We start from the raw sequence: 17,477 nt of genomic DNA, 5'->3' as shown, positions 1-17,477 counted from the left end.
GATTGATGTTTTCATTTAAGTTTTGGAAACAAGTCACAACAGACCTAACTAAACGAAACGTCATTCTTTGTGTCCCGCTGTTGGTATTCTAAACATGCAATGCGATTTAAATGCAAGTAAGCGACCACGTAATTAGTTTTTGTGAAAAATAAAATGTTTAAATATTGGTGAAATAATGCTTCGTCGTTTAGCGAAATATGTTAGTACAGCATACTTGATCTCTTTTTTTTAAGTATAATTATAAGTAGTTTCGTTTATATATATATATATATATATATATATATATATATATATATATATATATATATATATATATATATATATATATATATATATATATTTATTCTGAATATACTCAACAGATTGTTTAAAATAAACTTTAAAATAAATTTTGTTTCAGTGTAAATGATTATATGAAATTAAAATTTAAGGCTGTATTGTTTTCTGATAGACTGCACCTTTCTTCGTCGACCTTTTTACAAGTTGAAATGTACTCATATTAAGTTATAATAGGGTTTATTTTTTTATTCAAATTTATGCATGGGTAATAACTGCTTTCAGAATGCTTATCCATACACAGACTGTCTTACCGTGCACGATGCAAACGGATGAGCCAATCGGATATGTTTTTAGAGAGGTGGGCGGGACTTAGATTATCAGCAAATGAAATACAAACATTAGCAGCAAGCGAAGAAAGATGTTGTTGACAGAGGCGGGGCATTGACGGAAGTTGTTCGGGCATGTCTCATGTAAACAATTCAAACTTAAAATAAAAACAAATTAAAATACAAACTAGCATCGTGTTTAAGTTCCTGCAGCATTGGTGTAAAGTGCACAATGGGCTGAGAGAACAGTTTGAGTTTGCTTTTATGATGGATGCGTCTAGATCACAACAACCGCTGGATGCCTGGGACGACATTAGCGACTCTGAGTTTCTTAACATCCCTTCCGACGAAGAAAGTATAGGTAAAACATTGTGCAATTGTGGTAGTTTGTTGTGAATGTGGTCATGTGACTTTATTTTCTGGACACAAGCGGGTATTGTTGAGTTATATAAGTGTTCGTGTCTCATCTTTTTTCTTCCATGTTTGCATTTAAACACATGTGTGTTGTTTTGTTTACATGTTATCTATTTTAAGAGTCCCAGCTACCTCTTATCGGAGAAACTAAAGGTAAACATTCAGTGAACTTGGACAAACCCAGTGCATCTTCATCATTTCACAAGTAAGTTTTTCATGTGGTGGTGCTGCTGAGAGGAACAATTTTTGTAGATGGTGATTTTATATGTGAGAATGTTAAATTAATACAAACGTGAAATGTTTGCTTAAATTCAAACAACCTTTGTGAAAATAAAATGTGAAAAATATATATGAAATAATCAGTGCAACTAATATGTAATAAATAGAACACTTATTTCGGCTTGTACTTAGTAAATTTATTCAATAATAAGCAATAATTCAAAATTGTATAATACTTTAAATAAAACAAAATGGGTAAACTTTGTAGTTTAAAGGAAAGTGACAAAGTGGAATTTTTTTTCGACAAAAAAAAAAGTACAAAAAGTTCTAAAACTGAAATAAAAATAATGTCATCTAATGATACCCATTTTAAAATGCCCGGCAATATATTTTGGCAGACTGTGTAATGTAGTGTTATACAGGGTGTCTGTGGGGTCTTAAAATGTTCATTCATCATCCTTTTATTCATTTTCTTTTCGGATTAACTTAGTCCCTTTATTAATCTGGGGTTGCCAAAGCGGAATGAACTTCCAACTCATCCAGCCTATGTTTTACACAGTGGATGCTTTTCCAGCTGCAACCCATCACATGGAAACACCCATACACTCTCATTCGCACTCATTCACTTCGGACAATTTTAGCTTACCCAATTCACCTGTACTGCATGTCTTTGGACTGTGGGGGAAACCGGAGCACCCGGAGGAAACCCACGCCAACACGGGGATAACATAAAAACTCCACACAGAAATACCAATTGACCCGTCTGAGGCTCGAACCAGCGACCTTCTTGCTGTGAGGCGACAGAACTACCTACTGCACCACCGCGTTGCCCAGTCATAAAACATATTAAATTTTAAAAACTAAATTTTAGGCCTTAAAAAGTGGTAAATTCTCTGAAATATTTTGTTGTATGTCTTAAATAATTTTAAACAGGTCTTAATTTTCTTCTGTCCAAGTAAAGCTACCCAATCAGGCCGACATTCATCCAATCACTAACAATACATCTTAATAAAATCAGGGAAAGAAAACTAAAAACAATTACACTATTTATCATGATAATACCAGAGCAACATATCGCTATATCTTCCATGCATACAAAAGGTATTTACAGAAGTGTGAGTAGACTATGCATCATATTTATAAATATGCATTAAACAAGGTTTTATAACAGAAATGCATAAGGTTAAATAGAAGTTATTCTCAATTTGATCAAAAGCCAACAATTTTATATATTTTTGATTATTTTTGTAATTGCCTCCACAATAAATATACATTTACCAATGTTAAACTTGTCATTTAGAAAAAAGTAAATTATGTTGAAAATAGTGTATACAACTATTTTTTTTTTGACATGTTAAATTATGTCGCTAAGAAATTTAATTACATTAGATTTTTTTTTGCTCCAACTGGGCCATTAGATATAATCATTAGTGTCTAGCCCTGTATAAGTTTAAAATTTCCTTCATAATGGTCTTAAAAGTCTTTAATTTGACTTGATAAAGCCTGCAGAAACCCTGGTTATCATTAATGAAATGTAAGTGGGTGTCTTCTGTAAATTTTGGTAATGAAATGTATCATAGTCTCTATTATAATTTAATTATATTATTGCCTAAAAACCTCATTTTCATCTCTGCAGGATAAACAAGATATCATCAACATTTAAAAGTGCATTTTTATTTATTTATGTTTCGCTTTTGTCACATAACACAATGCTCTACTTTCCAGGTGCAGTGAAGAAGCACCGAAGCAAGAAGCAGTGAAAACTGATGATGTGAGGGGTTTAAAGAGAAAGAGCCTCCACGAAAACAGCTTCAGCCCAATGCAACGCTTCCGGAAGCGGCATCTGAGTGTGACCCTCCTGTGTGACCAGACTTGGTGTGAGATGAAGAGCGTTTACAATCTTTTGAAGCCCCATATCAAGAGAAAAGAAATGCAACACACTGAGGTGCAAATCGGACAAGAAATTCATTTATCAAGGGGTGAGGCTGTTTATTATTCTAATGAACAGTAAGGGTGAGCAGGGCACAAACTAATGCAGGGTTAGTTGTAACTCAAATAGTTTAAACATTTCCACATGTGAAGTCATACCTAAACTAACTATATTACTAGCAGTCATGTGTGATCACTACTTTATATAGGGGGAACAAATTGACCAAAATTCTAAAATGTTTTGACATCATTAATAATTATTCAACAATAGCAAAAGTAAACTCCAAACACAGAAGCAAACAGTCAGACCTTGATTGAAGATCAAACTTTTTTTGTCAGTGGATAAACTTGCACAGATTAATAGCAACAAACATTTGTAAGATTTGGATTTCACTTCAGATTTGACTTTATTTTCAGTTATTTCTGTTCTTTAAAATGAGACAAATCTGCTATTATTTGAATTAATTTTGAGTCTTTTAATTAACAATTTAGACAGTTCTTTAATCCTTCAAGACACTAATCAGTTTTAAATGCAGATAGAAAAACATTAAAACACTTACGATGTGTTAAACTATTATTGGTGCTACTTTACAACATTACCCATGTAATTCACTCATTCAGTCACTTTCCTTGCGCTTAGTCCGTTATTTATTAGGGGTTGCTACAGCGTATTGAACCGGCAACTATTCCAGCATATGTTTTACACAGCGGATACCCTTCCAGCTGCAACTCAGTACTGAAAAACATCCATACACACTCATTCACACACATACACTACGGCCAATTTAGTTTATTCAATTCACCTATAGCGCATGTCTTTGGACTGTGAAGGAAACCAGAGCATCTGTAGGAATCTTACGCAAACACGGGAAAATCTATCCCCTATCAATTTTTAGTCATTTATTTTATATTGTACAACATGCAGTACGACAGAAGTTCACAGTAATCCAAATCCTACTTTTCATCTTCAGAATTGGAAATACAGGATGTTGTCCCGGTAGATATCCGCACTAGAGAGGATGGAGAAGCCGTCAAACTTCTCAACATGCTACACATGATCCCGCTGTTAGAAGCAGGTGAGTTGACGGTGTGGAAGTGGTTTTGTTTTGTTTCTTGAATGAGTTATAAATGTGGCATTATTGTTTCAGGACAGCGTGTGCGAGAGTTCCCCGTGTTTGGTGTGCAGGAAGGTGTTTTCATCATGGGGGTCATTGATGAACTCATGTATAACCAGAAGGGGGAGCTGGTGCTGAATGAGCTCAAGACACGCAGACAGAACTCCTTGCCCAGTTCTGCACAAGATAAAGTCAACTGCTTTCAGGTAAGCAGGAGGAATTGATTGCAGCTTTGACCTTTGTCCACAGTGATTCACTGGTAAATCATTGCACTTTGCTCTTGTGAACTCTGTTCTTGCTGAATTGCATTATTGGGTTTCATCCAGTGTGCGAGTTATACATTGACGATTAGGGGGGTCAGCTGTTTTGGTTAGTTTGTGTAATGCATGTTTCAGTCATTTATGTCTTTGTTTTTATACATCTAGTTTATTAATAAAACTTATTTAAGTTTTCAGCATTTTAAGGGATATTTAGTGTATTCTGACATACAATATTCTCTGATTAGCTATTTAGGATGTTACTGTAGGTTAAACTACAAACTATGGGTCTGATTTTGTTTTCAGATAAATATAGATACAATCACATATTTTACGAGAAAACAAAGTCTTGTGAACATGATGTGTATTGGTGATGTAGATCTGCCGCTTTCAGACTATTTTCTTGGCGGGATTATGCATTAAGAATGGACTGAACCGTTATGGGGGGTGGTCAAATATATTGTCTATTATTTTAATTATTAACAATATTATTTAAAATACAGATGTTTTGACCTCCTTCAGGGGTGATCAAGCATTAATTTAGGGGTCAATCCTTCCCAAACCCCCCTGTAATTCGCACCCTTGTTTCCTCATACATTTGACCAAAGTCTGGGTCAGTAAGGTGATTTTGTAAAGGCACAAATGATTTAATTCACAAATACAATTCACAATTTTATGCAGGCTTTTTTGCAATATAAACGTTAAACAGGGTTTCTGCAGCATCTTAAATTTCAAAAGCAAAATTTTAGGCCTTGGAAAGTCTTAAATTCTCTGAAATGTTGTGGTTTAGGTCTTAATTTTCCTAGTCCAAGAAATATCCAAGTAAAGCTATTTTATGGGGCCTACACCCAATCACCTATAATCCATCTCAAAACTTTTTTGTATATATTTTAAGTTTTGTGTTTTAACTTTAAAATTTTTTTATTGGGAAAAAGATACAATCCAAAGCAGCTGTTAGACGTTTTACAATAAATTCTCCAAATTAAATTCTTTTTAATTTTTAAAAATTAAATAAGGGAAAGTTAACTAAAGCAACAAATCCCTTTACATGATCTTCTGTTAATATGAAAACTATTTACAGAAGTAACTGGGCTATTAGAAAAAAAGCCTTCGTGTTTAGCCCTGAATGAGTCTAAAATATATACATAATACATATACATATATACATAAAGGTTTTAAAAAGTCTTAACTTTTACTTGAAGTAGAGCTGGGCGATATGACAAAAAAAATTATCACGATAATTTTTTTCACATCAGTCAATATCGATATTTATCATGATAAATGTAAAATCTTTATATCTATCTTAAAATGTTTATAATTATATAAGATTTTCAGCATGCCAATGGCTTTGTGCAGCTGATTTAACACATTTAGTGAAATGTTTTAGCTGTCTGACAATATAAATAATAAAATAATAAACAAAAGAACAATCTTAATTCAGAATTTACTTGTTCAAGTTTTCAACAACCAAATACATTACCTACAAGTCATTGGATATTATTGTTCAACATCAGAAAAAAAAACCCGGTTTGGAACAACGTGAATTAATGGTCACAGAATTTTCAGTCACACTTTAAAATAAGGTTCTTTAGTTAATGTTAATTAATGCATTTACTAACATGAACAAACAATGAACAATACATTTACTACTGTATTTGTTCATGCTAGTAAACGTTAGTTAATGAAAATACAGTTGTTCATTGTTAGTTCATGTTAACTCATGGTGCATTAACTAATGTTAACAAGCATGGACTTGGATGTTAAAGCGCTTCACCTCAGATGTTATTCGTTCCTCTTGTTTATGCTGTAGATAACTGACCAACAAAATATACATCAAAATTAAGATACACATTATACAAAACGAAATTCGTTACAACAAGATACATTTTCAAGGAAATTGTATGTATATATTTATTTAGTTCGTGCCCGCCTTAAACAACTGAGGGTGGATGATGCTTCACTCCGTGAAAAAAAAAAGGATTTAATTAATGATCCACTGTTGTTGTAAACGTCTGTTATATATTTGCTACATTTTTAATATGTCATTATTTTAAAGATTATGGGCTCTATTTTGACGGTCCATGCGCAGAGCGCAAAACGCAGGGCGCAAACGCTTTCAGGGCGTGTCAGAATGCATTTTTGCTAATTTACGGACGGGAAAATGCGCTTTGCGCCAAGGCGCATGGTCTAAAAGGGTTGAGCTTATTTTCTTAATGAGTTATAGGTGTGTTTTGAGAATAAACCAATTAGAGTCTCATCTCCCATTACCTTTAAGACCCAGCTGCGTCGTGCCATAAGCGCATTCGCTATTTACAGGACGCAAAGTAAGTCTAAGTGGAAAAAATGAGCATTTCACTAGCAAACAGTTAACAGTTGACAGTTTTTTTTAACAGAAAACTGTTAAACAGAGCATCTACTGCGTGAGAATGAGAGATAATGGATCACTTTCACTTTTGGATAGGGAAACCTTTACGCACAGACATCAATTAGTCTATAAATAATTTATTGCGTTTGTTAAGCACAAATATTCATTTCAAAACTATTTCTAAATTTAGTTCTAATTTCCAGCAAACGAATAAATGAACAATATTAACGAAGTGAGTTATATCCTAAAACACATGCTGTGCCCCTTATGGTCTAAAACCTGACAGGTGGGCAAATCAAAGCTTGTTTTTAATAAAACAAACATAAATATGGATATAATAAATAATACTGCTAATAATAATAACATTATACAAAAGCAAATTGTTATGAATGAACTAAAAAAGCCTCCCGAGATGAAGAAGACATAAAAGCAGTGATTTTTCATATTTATGTAGGCTAGAAAATAGTATGTTTTGTAATATTTTAATACTTTATATTTATATTCTATATCTATTCTTATTATATCCTATATATATCCTTAATATAATTTTTTTTTCATATGTAAAGTTATTTGCCTATTGCTCTCTTGTGCGTATTAAGCAGTGTGTAAGACCTTTTTAGACCCTTTTTTAGAAACGCCTATGGACGCACATATGAGCGCTAATGCATGTGCTATTTAAACAGCGTAGCGCAACGCCTCAAAACGACTCTTGTGCCAAGCTTAAACTACCAAACAAGTATTGCGCCGCGCCTTGCGCCACATTGCGCCGGGTGTATAGGGCCCTATGTCTTGAGCAACTGATTTCTCTGTGATTATGTCCTTTAAATAGGTTATATAAAGGCTGGTTATTTTACCGTCGATGAGAGACAATAGTGGTATACAGATTTCAAAACAAATATTTTAATATTAAAAGGAAACATAAGCTTGACATCAAAAGATCCTTTATTGTCTTAACAAATACACTTAAATGATGCAGCCTGTAGTTTACAGCAAGCATTAAGTGTTCATTGAGATGTGTTTGGGATTGTGTCCTCTGTCATGTCTTTCGTCTCTCTTTTCAGGGTTTTTTTCTTGTAAGGCACGGCTTTCGAAAATGATGACATGAGACTCTGCTGGGTAGCTGCGCTGGTTTACTAACACTTGTTTAGGTCTGTACTTTCTTAGCATCTTCATAAGGGTGGTTTGTTTTAAATGGTGAAACAGGTTTGTGGTGTTGGCTGCTTCTGATGACACGAGACGTCTGCGCAGTTTGCGGTGCACGTTACTCTGTTTTGTGTCGGATAGCAAAAAACTAAGTAGCTCATGACTGAGGTCTAGTGACGTTTCTTGTCAACAATGTCTGTGATTCTGACCTTTTTTTACCTTATTTCTTTGTTACTTCTTTCAGTGCAACTAACACTGTACGGCTGTAAACTTGTAAAGCGTGCGGCATCCGGAAGGGCAGGCTGCAAAATGCTTGCGCAACGTTACGCATAGTGCGTAAATATTATCAAGTAATTATCGAACTGTCATTATCGTTTTATCGAAAAATTTTATATCCTGATAATTATCGATATTGAATTATCGCCCAGCTCTAAATTGAAGGAACCTGCAGAAACCCTAGAATTATGCTTTGTTTTTATTTATCAAACCAAGCATGAATTAAACATTGTTATTATTTCAAGATATGAATTGTTAACTGTAGTATACTTATTATATTAAATATTATTATGATTATTAATAACAGTTGTCATTATTATTCTTATTGTTATTATTACTATTATTATTTATGTTATTTCAGCTACAGTAGCTGCTGTGGTAACATTTCTAATTTATATATTTCATACTTTTTTGTGTTTTATTTTGTTGAATTCCAGTTTTATTTTAATTGGGGGGAAAATTATATATTTTATTTAATTTCACTTTAAGGGAATAGGAGGAGTGAAAATAACTTAAAATAAGAACTAGCAATACAAATTATGAATATATATATATATATATATATATATATATATATATATATATATATATATATATATATATATATATATATATATATATATATATATATATATATATATACAAGAGTTTAAAAGAATTTATATCACAAAATACTTTGTAGTTAGTCAGGGAACAAAACTGCACATGCTTGAAGAACTTTAAAGTAAACTTATCAGTTTTTAAGTTACATTTAAAGAGATAGAACCATGTAAATTTGATGATAATAAATAAAAAAAAATTCGGATGTTCACAAGGTCTTAATAATAATGTGTTGTTGCTCCTAAATAGTTTTAAGCATTTCTTAATTTTCCTATACCCAAGTAAAGCTACCCTATAGGACCTCTTTTATTGCAAAGAGATACAATCCAAAATATTTTTACAGCAAATTCTCCAAATTAAATTCCCTAATTAAGGAAAGTAAACTAAAGCAACGCATCCCTTTACATGATTTTCTGTTAATAGAAAAACTATATCACATACATCACAAAATACTTTGTATTTAGTCAGGGAACAAAACTGCTAATGCTTGAAGACCCTCAAAGTAAACTTTTTCAGTTTTAAGTTACATTTTAAGAGATAAAAACATTTATATCTGATGGAAAAAAAAATCTTATAAATGGCATAAGTGTTTCAAATTCTTATGACCCCAACATATAAAAGCACATTTCTACGTGACATTTCTGTCATGATCTGCTTTATATTGCATTTTTACATCTGTTCTAAAACATGCATCTATTACTCAGGTGGGCCTGTATAAATTGCTCTTTGATGGACTGGTCAGAGGGGAGATGAAAAAAAATCACATTTTCGATCACCTCAAACTGCGTTCTGCTCAAATTCTCGGTGCAGGCGTCCAGGCTCATGCTAAAAACCTTGGGGTTCATGCCAGAACATTTGAGGAGCTGGTTGAAACTTTGCTTATAACAGTGTCATGCTCTGATCTTCCATGTATTGACCTGCTTCAGATTGAATACTTTCATCAAGGCTCTAATGGGCCCATTGGGACAAGAGTGGCTCCTTTTGATGAAGCCCAAATACGGGGAGAGCTTCAGGGTTATTTGTCCTACTGGACGGGACAGAGAGAACCTAAAGGGGTGGATATAGAGGAGGCCTGGAAATGCAGATCATGCCTGTATGAGGAGATCTGCGAATGGAGGAAGAACAGATTTACAGTTTCTGACCAACAAGCGGCTCATTCTAGCTCACACTTATGATTTTACAGATCATATTTATATATTTGAATGTGCAGTGTTAATTAAGCTTTTGACTTTTATACCTTGATTAATGTTTTCTTGTTCTATTGAAGCATTTCTGTTTTTAAATCAGGATGTGAACATTATTGTGCAGCTCTATAATGACTGTGATTGAAGTGCTTTGACTGAATAATGCACTATTAAAGCCATGATGCATTTTTTTGTTTAGTATGGTATGGTTTAGTATGTTTTATGGAAGCAGGCTGAAAGCTTTCTCTTGTTGTGTGCATTAAAAGTTTTAGGCCACTTAGCTAGTAGAATGGATATGTGTTTTCAGTCTACGATCATTTTATTCAGGGTTGCTTGATGCAATGCAGAGAAATGCACAATTTGTTTTTTAAAGTGACCAAATGAGTGTATACAGACATATAAAAAAGTTTTTTTTGAACATTTTTAGATGTTTATTTTTTTTATTAATAATTTACCACAGAAATAGATGGTTGTGTATGAAAATCCATGTAGATCAGCAGTTTTTAAATCACTCAGACTATTTCCTAATTGTGTATTTGTTTACTTCTTTCTTTTTTTGTTTCCACTTCAGTATTATGTAAAAAATTATGATCATCAATTATTAATGGCTAAACCATTAAAAATCTGTCACCCTAGATGAGTTATGCTGTGTTTTATTATTTAACCTTTGTGCTTCAGTTAAAAAACAAATTACACAATGTCAGTGTCAAAAAAATAAAAGTAACATTCATTTTTTTTATTTTGCTCTTTAATGGTGCTAAAGAGGAAATACGGGTTTTAATGGGTTTCAGTGGGGACATTTTTGCCTTCAAGTTCATGAATCCAACTATTTTTGCACCTGTTGAAAATAAATATATGAAATGGAATCAGATAATAAACTTTAAATATGAATGCTTTTTTGTGTTATGTTATGCTTTTAGCTTTAATACAGCCTCAATAATCACAAAGAATTTAATGAAAAAGACAAATAAATGTCTATAAGGATGCACCAGGATTTATTACAATGTTTGTTGTGCTTATCAAAATATCTTAAAAATATCTGCTATTAATTTACGACGGAATATGTGCCGATAGATGGTGCTGTTTTACCATTTGAATCTTTAAATTTATGTCCATACACGTATTTAAAGGAATAGTCGACCAACATAGTGACTCCTCTTCAAGTGGTTTAATTTTCTTTCTCTCTTGTTTCTTTGTTTTGTTAAACACAAAAGAAAATGTTTTAAAATCCAGTGACTATAGACTTCCATTGTGGGAAATCGGCTATATGTAGTCACAAACACCAATTTCAAAAGAAAAATGTGTCTTTAGAGCACTAACAACGTTTATCACCGCTGGGCGCCATGATGCATCTAGGATTGAATGGGCGAGGGAGAAAGGAGGGGGGCGGGTCAAATTAACGTGAACATATTTTATAAGTAGTAGTTATATTGTTTAATACAGATCAGATCAAAGGATTTTAACACTATATAAAGGGAAGACTCTCGCCCCACTAAACACACATCTTGTATTGACATCCTTCAGGGAAATCAAGCATTAAACACCACACCCGCTCCCAACATAATTGCAATTATCAATAAATAATTAATGATTGTGAGTGATTCCAGCTCGAAAATTGGCGAACGACATATTGTAAAATGTAATAAGAAACTTTCTAATAAAGAAATGTGTTAAAACACAGCTAAGATTTACATTTTCTGTAAAAAAAAACAACAACATCTATTTTCTTTTGAATGGCGCTGCCTTGCGCTGCTGTATGCAAATGAGCCATGACGTCAAACATTCCATCGTAGTTCTTATAATGATGTAGACGGCATACCGGCTCATTTTCTTGCAACATCTCGAGCGAGCTGTACCGAATCACTATAGATCTGCGTTTTACGTCTGATTTATGGAGTTTTCAGTTGATCGAGATATAACAAATATTCAGTTCGCCGTTGATAACAATTCTCTCGAGTTTGGAAAGAAACATAGAACAATGGGACGAGTTAGAAAGAGAGTTAAACAGTTCTGTAACTGGGCCTCTCGGAAATCCGGGAAAGCCCAGCAGAACCAGTGCACATCCGAGGGCGACCTCGAGCACCGGAGATGTTCTGATGTCGAAGCCGGACCGAGCAACGCTACGTTCATCTCCCACATTCACACTGGAGCTGGTGTTTCACCAAGCCCAGCACCACAGACAAGAGAGAAGAAACTTAAGAGGCTCTGGAAATGGTTTTCTCGGAAATTCAAGAGAACTAGAACCAGAGCCCCACAGGGCCAGCTGAGCAGCCCACAGCCTCAGAGATCCCCTGACGGTGAAGCTGCGTGTGTGTCGCCGAGGACAGTTCATGACGAGCGGGTTAACAGGCGCGTGTCTATCCAGACCCCTGTGAAGACCCCGTCAACAGAAACTGAACGGCACGACGACACTGAATGCTGGGACTTTTCTGTATCTTCTCTTAGCACTGCGGGAAACAGCGAATCCGACCGCGCTTCAGTGCACAGCTGGCACTCGTGTGCGTCTTCGCTTGGCACCCCGGTTATCAGTGAATCTGACCGCGCATCAGTGTTAAGTTGGCACTCTTGTGCGTCTTCGCTTGGTACCGCGGGGATCAGCGAATCTGACCGCGCTTCAGTGCACAGTAGGCACCCTTGTGAGTCTTCGCTGACCGCTGAACACCACAACGATGAGGAAAACGCTTCCAGTGAGGACTCCAGCGTGTCCGAGGACAGCACATCTTCCTCATCGGATTTTTGGAAAACAGAACAGGAAACCACATTTAACTGGGAAGGAAATACAGGTCAGTTTATCAGGTGTTTTTATCCTGAAGTACTTCACTGGAAGTTATATAACAATCCCAAACAAAATATTGAGCTTTTTACTCCACTGCATATGATAATGATAGTTACTTAAGTTGTGAGTGAACATATTATAAAAATATCATATTACAGAATGTTATTACGAATAGCTCTATACTGTAACTTAACTGTATTCATGAAAAAAAATGTTCCTTAAAGAAAATATATTACAGAATATGTTATTATGAATAGCTCTATACTATAACTTAACTGTATTCATGAGAAAAAAAAATGTTCCTTAAAGAAAATATTTCTAAAGTGTTTTTGAGAATTGCACTAAAAGCATTTTGAATCGTAATCATTGTTTAGCTGATCAAGATTTTTTTGTGAATCTGACCAGGTTTATATATCAGCAAGGACTGATGTTAAGTGTTTGAGATTATTTAAACTACTGAACCTGACCCGTGCATGCCAAGCTCAAACGTTTGAGTGTCTGTCTATCATAACATGGCTAAGATTGGGGCTGCATGATATATCAAATTTAGCATGCAATATCCATATTCGTGTCAGGACGTAATAATAAATGAGCAGATTTTAAAACATACCTATGCCATAATATACCTATAATATAGATATCAGAGAACAACTGATCTGATTGAACCAGTCCATTATAAGGCACCTTCAATAATAATAGTTTGTTAAAATAGAGCTATTCTAAAGCAATCTTCGCTCAGATTTTTGATGGTTTATGCTATAGATGTACTTCATTGTTTGTTTCTTTGTTTTATTTACAGGTAGAATCTCCCAGGACTATAAAATCCATCACTTGATTGGTCAGGGATCAACAGGAGTCATCTATGATGGAATTCGTCTGTCGGATTGCCGAATGGTTTGTTTCAGACATAACAAAAAGATTTTGGGCTTTTCCCTTGAAATGTAAATTTGACGAATGCCGCATGGCTGGATCGTGTGTATTAACTTTTGCTTTCTCTTGGTCAACAGGTGGATATTAAATGCGTGAAGAAGAGCAAATCAATGGAAAGGATCACCATTGTAAGTACACACTCGCAACATTGTTAAAAATAGTCTACACTTCAGTTCAATCACATCTCACTAATACGTCTATTATCTCTCCTGCAGGAACCATCTGACAAGACTGTTCCACGAGAGGTCGGTTTGATGATTATGATGAGCAGAGGTCCGAAGGTTCCTCAAGTTATACAGCTGCTGGACTGGTATGAGGCACCAGACCGATACATACTGGTGCTGGAGCATCCCAAATCAGCTGTGAGCCTGGACCAGTTTGTATCCTCTTGTGGGAACAAAATCAGCGAAGCGAAAGCACGAGTGGTGATGCACCAGGTGATCACTGCTGCCAACGCATGCTGCGAAAGGGGAGTCTACAATAACATCAAGCTGGAGAGCCTGCTCATCAACCCCCACACCTTGCAGGTCAAACTGATGGACTTTGGCACGGGAAGCCTCATTAAGGACTCTGGCTATACAAAATTTTGGGGTATGTATGATAATGGCCACAATTTATGAGAAGTTATTTTGTTGATATGGATATTTAGCGAAAAAGCTAACTGCATTGGGACTAAATCTTTCTCTTTCTTCCAGGCTCAATAGCTTGTATTCCCCCGGAGTTCTATCAGAAGGGAAGGTTCCACGCCAAGCCTGCAATCGTGTACTCTTTAGGGAAACTGTTGTTCAGGATGCTGTGTGGACACTACCCTCATATGGAGCTCCACAAGATTGTCAAAAGAACCTGGCAGCCTGAAGACCTATCCAAAGGTGAGAGCATGTGGATGATGAAACAGGATCTTAAAACATGTGATCATTTACACCAACCGTAAAGTTTTCTAATAACCTGACATCTCCCCCTTCTTTCTTCACAGAAGCCGTAGATCTGATCTGCTCGTGTCTGCAGACTAAGCCAGACAAGCGGCCTCTACTTGACGAGATCCTTCACCAGAGATGGTTCCAGGTCTTCATCCTGAAGCCAAACAACAGACGAAAAGATTAAGATCAGAACATCCAGCCTCTTCATTCAGCCGTCAACACCAAACTTCTCCTCTTCATCGATCCACTAACACCGAACTCCTCCTCTTCATCCAGCCACTAACACTAAGCTCCTCTTTTATATTCAGCCAGAAACTCCGTCAAGCCACAAACATGGGGCAGTTTGTGGCTTTACGAAGAGAAAAAGCTGAATGGGGCTGGTGTTTGTGGTTGCGTGGAAAGGAGGAGCTGTTTGGGGCCGGTGTTTGTGGTTGATAAAGAGGAGGAGCTGAAGGGGGCCGGCGTTTGTATCTGGATGAAGAGAAGATTTTTTGTTTATTTTTGGAGATTGTAAATAAATGCTTGTTCTGTATGTAATGAATAAAAATGAATTATTTTCACATATATATAGTGTTTTCATTTCCTTCAATATTAACTTAATGCACTCCTATAGTTAAATTGTTGAACTGTCCTGTCTTCACCTAGCAGTTGAAGTTGCCAAACAATGGCGTTATATTGTTTCAGGTTTTACAAAATGGCAGTGATGCCTGTATACTTCACAACTTATTTAATTCATTTAGACTTTTAGAGCGCTTTTTACAATGTAGATTGTGTTAAACAGCTTTACATAGTTCTAGCAAAATAAACTAAACTTCAACTGTGACAACTGGACTGAAGCGTTTTTGTTCAGTGTAATGTGAAATTACTACTAATTTGAGGCGTCACCCTATTCAAGGAAAATAGTTTTTAATTAATTTACTTATTTTGCTAACAAAATTTCACATTCATAAATGTAAATTTACTAATCAAATTTTAAGGTGTTGATGGCTGAATTATGCTTATATATTAGCAGTGTCAGAGACTCTCTAAATAAGAAAGCCCTATACACTTTAAAACTTTATGAATTCTACAATGTATTTAATTATTACATATAAATATTCTGTATTTGTATTTGATTTATACTTACCCTCTGGCATGTATATTTTTGTGCAGTTAAAATTTCCTCCACAGTCCAAAGACATGCGCTATAGGTGAACTGAATAAACTAAATTGTCAATAGTGTGTGTAAATGTTAGTGTGTAGGTGTTTCCCAGTACTTAGTTGCAGCTTTAAGGGCATCCGCTTTGCAAAACATATGCTGGATAAGTTGGCGGTTCATTCCGCTGTAGCGACCCTGATGAATAAAGGGACTAAGCCAAGAGAAGGAGAATGAATGAGTGAATGACTACGAACCTACTGTACACATGTTTCATGTTTGGGCAATGGATGAACAGACACTGTCACGTGTTATTAATGTACTTTACCTAAATTATTTGAACGAATATGAGGTCCACATATCAATTTTTTGAATTTCAAAATGATAGCTTCTGAGTCGTAATTGTCCCTCGGTTGTGTCCGTAGAAAGTCTTCCTGCTTGCTGTTGTGACATCATGGTCGAGCAGGTTTGAACCGTTGTATGAAACTCATGCTGTGGAAATTGTACACATTCAAAGCGAACATTTCTGCTGTCTGAAGCGATAAAAGCCAGAGGCAGCCTGACGTTCTTCGACGTCAGCATCGAAGGGGTAAGTAGGTTTAAATGCCACTGGTTTATTGATTAGCTCATCTGCTTACGTTAATTGACATACTGCATGCTTGCTCATGCTCTAAAGCAGGGGTCTCAAACTCAATTTACCTGGGGACCGCAGTAGGCAAAGTCTGGGTGATGCTGGGCCGCATAAGGGATTTCACAAAAAAAAAAGTCCTCAAATGTCATTATTAACAGTTTTAATTATTTCTTCTGAACATGAAGTGTCCTGAACATTAATAGAACATTGAGTGAAGATTATGAACAGTTCTTCTGAACATGGCATCTTTTGCCTACTTCTTGCTGCCAGAGACTTGACAGCACTTCTTCTCACAAATCTGAACCACATTTGGCTTTAGAGCGGAAGCAGTTGAGACCCTCAGTATGGCTTGAAGATGATCATAATTAAGTCTAGACCTGTACTTTGACTTATTGAAGTTCAAGGTGGAGAATAACTTCTCACACACTTCTCACACACTCAAAACTCCCATTCCCTCACTTAAAAAAAGGCGTATATATGTATAAATAAAACACCCCCACCCCACTCCAGTCACATCAGTCTGTACCAGTCTGTATCTACCTATAATATATATAAGATGCAGGCTGTAGCTAGGTAGGTGGCAGGCTGCAGATAGGTAGCTAAGTGGCAGGCAGGGGCGGGAACAGCTTACCTTGGTTCTGGCCGGGGCGAGTTCCCTCCTAACACTTCCCGCCCGTCACAGCGTCTAACAAAGGGGCGGGGTGCGTGGTGACGTAACCGGCATCCCCGCCCCTTTGTTTACACGGCGGGCGGGGAATGCCAGTGACCGCTGTGTACGGATAAAATCAGCGGAGCGGGGAGCGCTCTCTCTCCCCGCTCCGCTGATTCTGTCAGGCCCCGTTTACACTAGTGCGTTTTAGTTTTAAAACGGCGTTTTAGAATGAAAACGATCCGCGTCCACACTCGCGTTTTACCCAGCGTTTCTGAACTGCTCTCCGTCCACACCAAAACGCTGAAAACGCACATCACGTGACCACACAA

The 17,477-nt window shown here is 35.9% G+C and overlaps 2 protein-coding genes across 7 annotated transcripts; both read left to right on the top strand.

Annotated features, from left to right (window-relative positions):
• Positions 1 to 699: 699 nt before the first annotated feature.
• exo5 (exonuclease 5) lies at positions 700 to 10,742 on the top strand. Of its 5 annotated transcripts, none has more exons than XR_012390563.1 (7): positions 700 to 966; positions 1,140 to 1,224; positions 2,964 to 3,217; positions 4,139 to 4,243; positions 4,316 to 4,488; positions 7,966 to 8,052; positions 9,628 to 10,742. XR_012390563.1 is itself a non-coding variant. In XM_073923234.1 (6 exons), exons 1-6 carry the CDS (start codon positions 870 to 872, stop codon positions 10,096 to 10,098), a joined length of 963 nt encoding a protein of 320 aa, XP_073779335.1. In that variant the 5' UTR covers positions 700 to 869; the 3' UTR covers positions 10,099 to 10,742.
• LOC110437906 (serine/threonine-protein kinase pim-2) lies at positions 9,790 to 16,951 on the top strand. Of its 2 annotated transcripts, XM_073923761.1 has the most exons (7): positions 9,790 to 13,044; positions 13,122 to 13,352; positions 13,434 to 13,777; positions 13,891 to 13,941; positions 14,029 to 14,404; positions 14,509 to 14,682; positions 14,787 to 16,951. In XM_073923761.1, exons 3-7 carry the CDS (start codon positions 13,646 to 13,648, stop codon positions 14,912 to 14,914), a joined length of 861 nt encoding a protein of 286 aa, XP_073779862.1. In that variant the 5' UTR covers positions 9,790 to 13,044; positions 13,122 to 13,352; positions 13,434 to 13,645; the 3' UTR covers positions 14,915 to 16,951. The 2 variants fall into 2 exon arrangements, with proteins under 2 accessions (XP_073779862.1, XP_021322109.3); XM_021466434.3 differs by lacking the exon at positions 13,122 to 13,352 and having other exon boundaries at positions 11,934 to 12,890; positions 13,683 to 13,777.
• Positions 16,952 to 17,477: the final 526 nt, after the last annotated feature.

The sequence above is a fragment of the Danio rerio genome, chromosome 15 (genome assembly GCF_049306965.1).
Source record: "Danio rerio strain Tuebingen ecotype United States chromosome 15, GRCz12tu, whole genome shotgun sequence".
Taxonomy (NCBI): Eukaryota; Metazoa; Chordata; class Actinopteri; order Cypriniformes; family Danionidae; genus Danio; species Danio rerio.
This window is presented reverse-complemented; position numbering and strand designations above follow the sequence as displayed.

Coding starts and splice junctions, on each gene's coding strand:
- exo5 (XM_073923234.1), top strand. CDS start 870: ATGATGGATGCGTCTAGATCACAACAACCGCTGGATGCCTGGGACGAC. Junction 3,218..4,138: donor AGAAATTCATTTATCAAGGG/GTGAGGCTGTTT, acceptor TTTCATCTTCAG/AATTGGAAATACAGGATGTT. Junction 4,489..9,849: donor ATAAAGTCAACTGCTTTCAG/GTAAGCAGGAGG, acceptor GACCTGCTTCAG/ATTGAATACTTTCATCAAGG.
- LOC110437906 (XM_021466434.3), top strand. CDS start 11,999: ATGGAGTTTTCAGTTGATCGAGATATAACAAATATTCAGTTCGCCGTT. Junction 14,405..14,508: donor TGGCTATACAAAATTTTGGG/GTATGTATGATA, acceptor TCTTTCTTCCAG/GCTCAATAGCTTGTATTCCC. Junction 14,683..14,786: donor GCCTGAAGACCTATCCAAAG/GTGAGAGCATGT, acceptor CTTTCTTCACAG/AAGCCGTAGATCTGATCTGC.